This window comes from Vitis vinifera, chromosome 1 (genome assembly GCF_030704535.1).
Source record: "Vitis vinifera cultivar Pinot Noir 40024 chromosome 1, ASM3070453v1".
In the NCBI taxonomy this organism is placed as follows: domain Eukaryota; kingdom Viridiplantae; phylum Streptophyta; class Magnoliopsida; order Vitales; family Vitaceae; genus Vitis; species Vitis vinifera.
In genome coordinates, this window is record NC_081805.1 from 15,338,242 (window position 1) to 15,350,623 (window position 12,382).

A 12,382-nucleotide genomic window follows, 5' to 3' on the forward strand; every position below is an offset into this window, starting at 1 on the left:
AATGGGGACGGTAACGATGATAGTAGCGGTGACGATAACGGTAACGATTACGGCAACGGTAATGGTAACGATGACGGTAGCAGTGACTGTAACATTGATGGTCACAGTGATGATTACGGTGCCCATGACCATGACAGTTACAGTAACGGTGACCGTGATGGTGACGGTAACGGTGACAGAGACGGTCACAATGACAGTAACGGTGATGGTCATGGTGACGGACACGGTCACAATGACAGTTACGGTAATAGTAACGGTGATGGTCATGGTGACGAAAACGATGATGATAATGGTACTTGTCATAGTAACGATCACAATAACAGTAATGGTGACGATAATGGTAACGGTGACAGTAATGGTAACGGGGATAGTGACGGTAACAGTAACAGTGAGTGTATTAGTAACGGTAACAGTTACGGTAATAGTAACAGTAATGATAACGGTAACGGTAAGAGTAACGGCCACTATAACGGTAACGGTAATGATAACGGTGACGATGACGGTGATGGTAACGGTGATAGAAACTATTCTAATAGCGATGACTTAAAAGACGATGGTAATGGTGACGGTGGCGGTAATGGTGATGGTGACGGTGACGCTAACAGTAACGGTGATGGTCACAGTAACGGTGACGTTGACGGTGACGGTGACAGTAACAATAATGGTAATGTTAAAGATAATGTGACGGTAACAATGACGAAAACGGTGATGGTAATGATGAAGGTGACGATGACACGGTAGCAGTAACGGTATTGGTAACAGTGATGGAAATAGTAATGGTAATGTTAAAGATAATGGTGATGGTAACAATGATGAAAACGATAACGGTAACGGTGACGGTAATGGTTATCGTGGTGGTAACGGTAATCGTAATGGTGACAATAACAGTAAAGATGACGATGACGATAACGGTAACAATGACAGTAACGGTGATAGTGACGGTAGCGGTAACGATCACGATCACGATGATGGTAACGATAATAGAAAGAGTAATGGTAATAGTAATGGTAACGGTGACGATAACAGTAACGGTGTCAATGACGATAATCCTGACGGTAACGGTGACGGTAGCTGTAACGTTAACAGTAACGGTGACAGTAGCTGTAATGGTGACAGTAACGGTTACAGTGATATTAACAGTATCGCGGATGGTGACAGTAATGATAATGGTGATAGTAGCCGTAATGGTGACTTTGACGTTAATAGTGATGTTAACAATAATAGTGACAGTAATGGTCATGATGACGTTAACAGTGACGGTAATGGTAACGATGATGGTAACTTTGACGGTAATGATAACAGTAACAGTAATAGTGACGGTAATGGTCACAATGACGGTAATGGTGACGATGATGGTAACGGTAATGGTGACAGTAATGGTCACGATGACGGTAATAGTCACGATGACAGTAATGATAGCGGTATTAATAATGGTCACGATGACAGTAACGGTAGCGGTAATAATAATGATCATGATGATGGTAACAGTGATAGTAATAGTGACGGAAACGATAATGGTGACGGTAGTGGTCACGATGACGGTAATGGTGATGATGAGTGTAACGGTAACGATAACGGTGACGGTAACGGTGATGGTAATGGTCACGAAAGTGGTGATGGTAACAATGATGGTAACAGTAATAGTGACGATTACGGTAAAGACGACGATAACGCTGTTGGTAATGGTGATAGTAATGGTAATGGTAACAAGGACGATAACGGTGATAGTGATGGTAGCAGTGATGATAACAGTGACAGTAACTGTGATAGTAATGGTTACGACAACAGTAATGATAACGGTAACAATGACAATCACTGTAACGGTGCCGGTAACGACAACGATAACAGTGATGATAACGGTAACTATCATGATAACGATCACTTTAATGGTTATGCTTATGGTAACGACAATGGTAACAGTGACGGTGACAATAACGGTAATGGTAATGGTAAGGGTGACGGTGATAGTAATGATAACGGTGATGGCAATGGTAACGATAGCGGTGACAGTAACAATGACGGTAACGGTAACGATGACATTCACTGTAACGATAACAGTAACGTTAAACGATCACTGTAACAATGACAGTAATAGTAATGGTAACAATAATAGTAACGGTGACAGTAACGGGGATGGTAACGGTGACGAAAATGGTAATGGTAATGGTGACGGTAACGGTGATGGTGATGGTAACGATGACGATAACGATTACGGTAATGATTGTAGTAACTATTATAGTGATAGTAAGGGTAACGGTAACGGTAACGGTGAAGGTGATGTAACATTACGGTAACGATCATGGTTACAGTAACGCTCACAGTAAAGGTGACGGTAATGGTTACGGTCACAGAAACGATAACGGTGCTGGTAACAGTATCAATAATAGTAACAATAACGAAAATGGTGATTGTAATAGTAATAGTAACGGTCACGGTCACGGCAACGGTGACAATGACAGTAACAATAACAGTCACACCTTGGGTTTTTTTTTTTTTTTAACTAAACAATTGATACTCAAATACAATACAAGTTCTCTCAAAGATATGGGGATACAAAAATTTAAATGTTGAGTTCCTTCTTGATTTTGTGCAAAAGGAGGATATGCAAAACCTATTATAAAGAGTGCATCTTGTTTTAAACTTCGTAACTATTAATTAACAAAATATGTTTCGTTTCACAAAAGAAACTTGTACTACATTAATTTGCATATACCAAAACCCCATGGTTCACTACGGGTAGCCCATACTACAAGTGTACCTAACAAATATATATATTACATCATTTCTACAAAAAGATTCAGTCTTTAATTACAAAGGCAAAGCCTCAAAACACTATCAACGCGAGTAAAGAGCATTCATTCACAGTAAAGCAATGCTCAAGCATTATTTCCTACATAGGCCTTCTGACTTGCATCTAAAGGTGGAAGGGGATGGGGGTGAGTTCACAACTCAGTAGGAAAGTTTATAACCATCCTAAGCATACCCTTAAAAACTTTGAATTAAACATGTAATAGCATGCATGATAAACATTTTATAACCATTAAAAAATATGCAATCATGTCGAACATGTATGTTTGTTGGTTTCATCTTTGCTTTTCATTGTCCATCCTTTCATAACTGATAAACTGTTCACCCCCACCAATATATATATATCAGATATCAATGCTCCACAAGATACACGGTCAATATAATAATGGCTATTCTGGGACATCACACAAGGGCAAGTCATACCCCGTGTCTTTAGGGACTAAAACCTAGGGACAGGACCAACCCCATACACCCACATCGGAGTGTCTTCCTCAAGGGCTTTAGGGACTTTCACCCAAGGACCCATGGTCCCACATAAACAATATATCAAAAGATAATGCTTATAGCATCACATAAATACTTCCCACCAATCAATTCTCTAAATATCATCTATGATTATTCCATATCCTTTTGTCAATTCAACCACACCATGAACCATTTCCACAACATTGAACCATGAATCTTCATACCAATCTGCGTTCCAATCTCAATGTAACATTTCAACACAATAAACCGAGATGCAATGACACATTAAAACATTTTACAAAAGCATAGAAATGATATGAAATTTCCAATAAATTTTTCAAGAAAAGAAATTAGATACACTATGGGATAGCATAAAATTCCCTACCTTACACGGACTTTCCCTCTGTGATTCTTCTATGTAGACAATCTTTACCTATTACAAGGAACTGAAATGAAACACATAATTTAGACTTCCTAATGATGAAAATGTATACAATTTACTGATGCTAATTTTTAATTCTAATATTCTCTAATCCACATGCCTATAGGTTTTCAAATCAAATTTGAATTGAATTAAACAATATTTACAATGCATATTAATATTCCCTAATTAATTACCAAACACTAATTGTTTTGATTTTTTTTCTCAAAGCCTAACCCATTAACAAATCCCAAGTGTCCAAATAACCTAATTAATCACATGTTTACTAATCTATTTTTCAATTAAACAACATTATACAAAGATTTATGCTAATCTTATCATTAATAAAATATTTTAGCTAAAATACTTTAACCCTTAATTAATTGTGATTTTTAACTAAAACATGTTTATAGCTAATTACACTCAACTTTTACACAAATTTCACCGTTAATTTGTTTCAACATACCATTAGGAACCAAAATAAACCAAAATTACTAAATTAAACAACTTGCTTACCTCAAATCTACACTTTCTCTCTCTAGATTCTCTCTCTAACCCAAGTTGTTGCAGCTAAAATGGTGCAAAACGAGTTGTAGACCCTTATATAGGGCTCTCCATGCAGCCAAGTAGGAGACAATCCACCCAAGTAGGAGATGGCATGCCACTTGGCTTCCAGTAACTCCAACTTCCCAATTTTGCACTTTAGTCCTTCAAGTTATCAAAAATAAAACCCATAATTGCCCATTAGTCTTTTAGGTTTTCAAAACTATAATCAGCCCCTAAAAACCTAATAAGCATGGTTAATTCATTAACTAATCTCAATTATCCTTAATCAAACTTTAATTCATAACTAATCAGGATTAACACTAAACTAGTTTTAACACTAATTAAGCACGTTTAAAATTAAATACTAAGATAATCATTATTGCCTATTTAATTCATTAGTGTTAGGTATTACACTAACGGTAATAGTCACAGCAACAGTCACGGTAATGGTCACGGTAACAGTGACGGTGACTATACTAGTGATAGCAACGATGACGGTAACGATTTCGGTAATTGTAATGGTAACGTTGAGGGTGATGATGAGAGTAATGGTAATAGTGACTATAATGGTGACAGTAATAATTACGATAATGGTGACCGTAACGATTACGATAACAATTATGATAATGGTTACAATAACAGTTACGGTGATAGTAACGGTGGCGGTAACAAGCATGGTGACGGTAACGGTAACGGTAATGGTAATGATGACAGTGACAGTAATAGTAATGGTAACGATGATGATAACGGTGTCGGTGACGGTAACGGTAACGGTGATGTTAAGGATAACAGTGACGGTAATAATGACAGTAAAGGTAACGGTCAATGTCGTAGTGATGGTGATGGTAACGGTAACTATGATGGAGACAGTAACGGTGACAGTGACAGTAACGAAGACGGTAACAGTGACAGTCACGGTGGTGGTAACGGTCATGGTCATGGTGACGATTACATTGATGATCACGATCACGGTACAAATTACGTTAATAGTAACAGTACTGGTAACGATGACAGTAACAATAACAAAAAGAGTAACGGTAACAATAATGGTGATGGTAATGGTCACGATGACTTTAACGGTGATGGTAACAGTAACGGTAACGGTGACGGTAACTTTGACGATAATGGTAACGGTAATGGTGACAATGATAGTGACGGTAACAGTAATGAGGACGGTAACGGGGACAGTGACGGTAATGGTCACGATGACAGTGATGGTGACGGTAACGATGATGGTAACGGTAATGGTGATTATAAAGGGGATGGTAACAGTTACAATGACAATAACGGTAATGGTCACTATAACGGTTATGGTGACAGTAATGGTAACGATAACAGTAAAAGTAATGTTAACGTCCATGGTAACAGTAACGGTAAGGTAACGTCGACAGTAATAGTAACAATAATGGTAATGGTGATAGTAACGGTAATGAAAATGGTGACTGTAATGATGACGGTCACGGTGATGGTAACGATGATGGTTATGGTAATGGATACGGTAACGATCACGGTCAAGGTAACAGTGACGGTTACAGTTACTGTGATGGTAACAGTAACAGTAATGGTGACGGTAACAATAATAGAAACATTAACGATAATGGTAACGATGACAGTAATAGTAATGGTAACGGTAACGATGACGATAACCGTAATAGTAACAGTAAATATAACAATAATGGTAACGGTGACAATGACGGTGACGGTAACAGTAATGGTAACGGTGATGGCATCGACAATGGTAATGGTGATGGTAAGGGTAAGGGTAACGGTAACGGTAATGGTGATGTTAAGGGAAACGGTAATGGTAACAATGATGATCATAGTGACGGTAACGGTGATCATAACAGTCATGGTAACGGTGACCATAACGGTCACAGTAACGGTGACCGTAACGGTCACGATAACGGTGACGATGATGGTCACAATAATGGTGACGGTGACTCCAATGGTAATGGTAATGGTAACGATAGTGGTGACAGTAACGGTTACGATAACAGTAACTATAACGGTAATGGTAATAGTAACGGTGACAATAACTGTTACAATAACGGTGACGATTACAGTTAGGGTCATGATAACGGTGATGGTAACATTGACGATAATGGTGATAATTACGGTTACGATAACAGCAATGGTAATGGTGATAGTCACGGTAACGGTGAGAGTCACGGTAACGGTGACGATAACAGTGATGATGATGTCCTAGTGATGGGAAAGGAAAGGAACAAACAAATAAGTTTTGATAAAAACTAGGATGACATCTCCAACATGGGAAACTAAAGGAACTAATAATGAAAATAGATAGAACCAAGAATGGCGCTCTAATGATGAGCAATCAAAGGAACAAACGAATATGTTTTAAATGAACTAAGAATGAACATAGGATGGAGACTCAATGATGCGGAAAAAAAAAAAAAAAAAGAACAAAGAAATAAGCTTCAGATGGAATGTAGGATGGCATCGTAATAATGGGAAACCTTAGGAGGCAAGAATGAACATAGATAAAGCCTAGGATGGCGTGAAATGATTAGAAACAAAAGGAATAAACGAATAAGTGTGGATAAAACCTAGGATTGCTTCCCAATGATTGGAAACTGAAGGAACTTACAATGAGCAATAGATAGAACCTAGGATGGGGTCTCATTGATGAGAAACCAATGGAACAAATGAACAACCATAGATAGAGCTTCGGATGACTTCCCAATGATTGAAAATCGAAGGAACTAACAATGAACCTATACATAACGTAGGATGGAATCCCAATGTTTGGATACTAGGAACTAAGAATGAACATAGATAGAAACTACGATGGCGTCACAACGATAAGAAACAATTGACTAATTCTAGGTATAACATAGGATGACATTCCAATGATTGGAAACCAAATGAACAAACATAGATAAATCTAGGATGGCGTCCTAGTGATGAAAACAAAAGGAAAAAAAAGCTTTAGATAGAAACAAGGTTGACATAAGAATCATGGAAAACTAAAGAACCTAAGGACAACGATATATAGATCCAAGAATGGTGTCCCAATGATGAGCAATCGAATAAGCTTAGATAGAACCCACGACAGCATCCCAGTGATGGGAAACCAATGGAACTAAGAATTAACATAGATAGAACATAAGGTAGTGTCCTAAAGATGAGAAACGAATAAGCTTAGATAATCTAGGATGACTTCCCAATGAATGAAAACCAAAGGAAATAACATTGAACATAGACAAAAACCTTGGATAACATCAAAATGTTTGGAATCCAAAGGAACTAAGAACAAACATAGATAGAAACTAGGATGGAGTCACAACAACGAGAAACCATAGAAACAACTAACTAATCTTAGGTAGAACCTAGGATGGCATCCCAACTATCGGAGACCAAAGGAACTAAAATTGAACATACATAGAACCTCGGATGACATCCCAATGATGAGAGAGGGAGGGAACAAATGAATAAGCCTGGATAGAATGAAAATAGATAGAAAACATAATGGCATTCCAATGATGAGCAATTGAAGGAACAAACGAATATGCTTTAGATGAACGTAGATAGAACATAGGATGGAGTCTCAATGATGAGAACCAAAAGGAGCAAAGAAATAAGCTTAAGATGGAAACTAGGATGGCATCCTAATGATGGGAAACCTTAGGAGGCAAGAACGAACATAGATAAAGCCTAGGATGGCGTGCTAATTATGAGAAACAAAAGGAACAAAAAAATAAGCATGGATAGAACCTAGCATAGCTTCTCAACGATTGGAAACCGAAGGAAGTTACAATGAGCATAGATAGACCCTAGGATGGGGTCTCAATGATGAGAAATCAAAGGAACAAATGAACAACCATTATCGAGCTTAGGATGACTTCCCAATGATTGGAAATCAAAGGAACTAACAATGAACATATACAGAACGTAGGATGGCATCCCAATGTTTGGAAACCAAAAGAACTAAGAACGAACATAGATACAAACTACGATGGTGTCACAATGATGAGAACCGAAAGATACAATCGACTAATCCTAGGTAGAACATAGGATGACATTCCAATGATTGGAAACCAAATGAACGAAAATTCAACATAGATAGAACCTAGGATGACGTCCTAGTGATGAAAAAAAAAAAGGAACAAATAAATAAGCTTTATATAGAAACTAGAATCTAGGATGGGAAACCAATGGAACTAAGAATGAACATAAGATGGTGTCCTAAAGATGAGAAACGAAAGAAAGAAACAAATAAGCTTAGATCGAACCTTGGATGGCTTAGATAGAACAAAAGGAACTTATAATGTGCATAGAGTGAAACTATGATTACGTCCCAATGTTGAGAAACAAAAAGAATAAACGAATAACTGTAGATAGAACCTACAATGACTTCCCAATGAATGGAAATCATGGGAAATACCATTAAACATAGACAAAAACCATGGATAGTATCCAAATGTTTGGAAATCAAAGGAACTAGGAGCGAACATAGGTAGAAACTAGGATGGTGTCATTACAATGAGAAACCAAAGAAACAACTGACTAATCCTAGGAAGAACCTAGGATGGAATCCCAACTATCGGAAACCAAAGGAACTAAAATTGAACATACATAGAACCTAGGATGACGTCCTTGTGATGAGAAAGTAGAGGAATAAACAAATAAGCTTAGATAAAAACTGGGGTGAACTCAGAATGAACATAGGATGAGTCTCAATGATGAGAACCGAAAGGAGCAGAGAAATAAGCTTTAGATGGAAACTAGGATGGCATCCTAATGATGGGAAACCTTAGGAGGCAAGAATGTACATAGATAAAGCCTAGGATGGCGTGCTAGTGATGAGGAATGAAAAGAACATAGATAATGCATGGATGTTCCTAGGATAGCTTCTCAATTGTTGGAAACCGAAGGAACTTACAATGAGCATAGATAGAGCCGAGGACGAGATCCCAATGATGAGAAATCAAGGGAACAAATGAACAATCATAGATAGAGCTTAGGATGACTTCCCAATGATTAAAAATCAGAGGAACTAACAATGAACCTATATAGAACGTAGGATGGCATCCAAATGTTTGGAAACCAAAGGAATTAAGAACGAACATAGATAGAAACTACGATGGCATCACAATGATGAGAAACGAAAGAAACAATCGACTAATCCTTGGTAGAGAACATAGGATCACATTCTAATCATTGGAAACCAAATGAACAAAAATTCAACATAGTTAGAACCTAGGATGGCTTTCTGGTGATGAAAAACAAAAGGAACGAAGAAATAAGCTTTAGATAAAAACCTTGTATAGAAATTGGGATGGTATCCCATTGATGGTGTCACAATGATGAGAAGCCAAAGAAACAACTGACTAATCTTAGGTAGAACCTAGGATGGCATCCCAACTATCGGAAACCAAAGTAACTAAAATTGAACATATATAGAACCCAGGATGACGTCCCAGTGATGAGAATAAAAGGAACAAATGAATAAGCTTAAATAGAACCTAGGATCACATCCTAATGATAGGACACTAAAGGAATTGAGAATGAAAATAGATAGAACTAAGATTGACGTTCCAATGATGACATCCCAATGGTGGGGAACCGAAGGAACTAACAATGAACATAGATAGAAACTAGGATGTTGCCCCAACAATTAGAAACCAAAGGAACTAAGAATGAACATAGATAGGAACTAGGATGGCATCGAAATGAGGAGAAAGCAAAGGAACATATGCATAAGATTAGATAGGACCTAGGATAGCATCCCAGTGATGTGAAACCAAAGGAACTACGAATGACTATATATAGATTGTAGGATGGCATCACATTGATCAACAACCAAAGGAATGAAGAAATAAGAAGACATAAAAACTCGGATCACATCCTAATGAATGGGAACCTTAGGAAGTAAGAATGAACAAACATAGAACCTAGAATGGCAATGCAACGAAATGAAACTAGGGAACAAATAATTTACCTTAGATAGAACCTATGATGACTTCACAATAATTGGAAACCAAAGGTACTATCAATCAACATAGACAAAACCTAGGATGGCATCCAAATGTTTGGATACCAAAGGAATTAAGAACAAACATACATAGAACCTAGGATGGTGTCACAATGATGAGAAACTAAACAAATAACCTTAGATAGATCCTTGGATGGCTTCCCAATGATTCGAAACTAAAGGAACTAACAATAAACATAGCCAAAACCTAGGACGAAATCCAAATGTTAGGAAACCAAAGGAACTAAGAATGAACATAGATAAATAGAAACTAGGGTGGCGTTTCAACAACGAGAAACCAAAGAAACAACCAGCTAAGCTGAGGTAGAAACCTAAGATTGCATCTCCACAATCAGAAACTAAAGGAACTAACTTTGAAAATAGATAGAAGCTAGAAAGGCATCCCAAATATGGCAAACCAAAGGAAAAAACAATGACGGAAAACTGAAGAACCTAAGGATGAAGATATATGGATCCATGAACGGTGTCCCAATTATGATGAGTCAAAAGAACAAATGAATAAGCTTATATAGAACCTAGGATGGCATCCTGATGATGAGAAATGAAAGGAAATAAGAATGGGGTTCTAATGATGAGCAATTGAATAAGCTTAGATAGAACCTAAGACGACATCCTAACTATGGGAAACCATTGGAACTAAGAATAAACATAGATAGAACATAAGGTGGTGTCCTAAAGATGAGAAACAAAAGGAAGAAATGAATAAGCATAGATCAAACTTTGGATGGATTCATTAATACCTAGCACTAATGAATTAAATAGGCAATAATGATTATCTTAGTACTTAAGTTTAAACGTGTTTAATTAGATGTTAAAGCTAGTTTAGTGCTAATCTTGTTCAATTATGAATTAAAATTTAATTAAGGTTATGTAGGATTAGTTAATGATTTAAGTACGCTTATTAGGTTCCTAAGGACTTATTAGAGTTATGAAAACCTAAAGGACTAATGGGCAATTGTAAGTTTAATATTGGTTAATTTGGAGGACTAAAGTGCAATTATGGAAAGTTAGGGTTGGTGGCAGCCATGTGACCTGCCACCTCCTACTTTGGCTCCATGGAGACCTTCATAGGGGCTTGCAGCATTTCACCAGCAGCAGCTTGGGTTAAAAAGAGGATCTAGAGAGAGAAAGTGAAGATTTGAGGTAAGCAAGTTGTTTAATTTAGTTTTTTTTTTTTTTGGTTCCTAATGGTATGTTGAAACAAATTCATGGTAAAATTTGTGTAAAAGTTGAGTTTAATCATATAAACATGTTTTAGTTAAAAAATCACAATTAATTAAGGATTAAAGTGTTTTAGCTTAAGTATTATAGATTCATAAACATGCGATTAATTAGGTTAATTAGTGCTTGGTAATTAATTGGAAAATATGAGAATTAAAAATTAATAACAGTAAGTTGTTAAAAATTAGTAAGAAAGGAAAATTTCATAAATTTTTATTGAATAAATTTTCATGGTTAAGAAACCTAAATTATGTTGTTTTATTTCGGTTCCTTGTAATAGGTAAAGATCGCCTACATAGAAGAATCACAGAGGGAAAGTCCATGTAAGGTAGGGAATTTTATGCTATCCCATAATGTATCTGATTTCTTTTCTTGAAACATTTATTGGAAATTTCATGTCATTTCTATGATTTCGTAAAATGTTTTAATGTGTCATTGCATCTTGGTTTATTGTGTTGAAATGTTACATTGAGATTGGAACGCATATTGGTATGACGATTCTTGGTTTAGTGTTGTGGAAATGGTTCATGGTGTGGTTGCATTGACAGAAGGATATGGAATAATCACAGATGATATTCAGAGAATTGATTGGTGGGAAGTGTTTATGTGATGTTACAAACATTATCTTTTGATATATTGTTTATGTGGGACCGTGGGTACTTGGGTGAAAGTCTCTAAAGCCCTCGAGGAAAACACTCCAATGTGAGTGTATGGGGTTGGTCTGCCCTTGGGTATAAGTCCCAAAAGACAGGGGTATGACTTGCCCTTGGGTGATGTCTAAGAATAGTCATTATTATATTGACCGTGTATGTTGTGGAGCATTGATATCTAATATATAGATTGGTGGAGGTGAACAGTTTATTAGTTGTGAAAGAATGGACGAGAAAAAGCAAAGATGAAACCAA

General features: G+C 36.9%; 1 protein-coding gene across 1 annotated transcript; it reads left to right on the top strand.

The window, feature by feature from the left end:
• Positions 1 to 325: 325 nt before the first annotated feature.
• On the top strand, positions 326 to 6,446 carry LOC132253793 (uncharacterized). Its single transcript, XM_059736855.1, has 8 exons — positions 326 to 352; positions 454 to 737; positions 889 to 1,557; positions 1,639 to 2,076; positions 4,646 to 5,337; positions 5,393 to 5,588; positions 5,662 to 5,888; positions 5,950 to 6,446. Exons 1-8 carry the CDS (start codon positions 326 to 328, stop codon positions 6,444 to 6,446), a joined length of 3,030 nt encoding a protein of 1,009 aa, XP_059592838.1.
• Positions 6,447 to 12,382: the final 5,936 nt, after the last annotated feature.

Excerpts from the sequence above, each read along its gene's own strand:
- LOC132253793 (XM_059736855.1), top strand. The coding sequence starts at position 326 with ATGGTGACGATAATGGTAACGGTGACA. Across the intron at positions 2,077-4,645 it reads AGTAACGTTAAACGATCACT|GTATTACACTAACGGTAATA; the intron begins GTAACAATGACA and ends CATTAGTGTTAG. Across the intron at positions 5,889-5,949 it reads CGGTAACGATGACGATAACC|TAATGGTAACGGTGATGGCA; the intron begins GTAATAGTAACA and ends TGACGGTAACAG.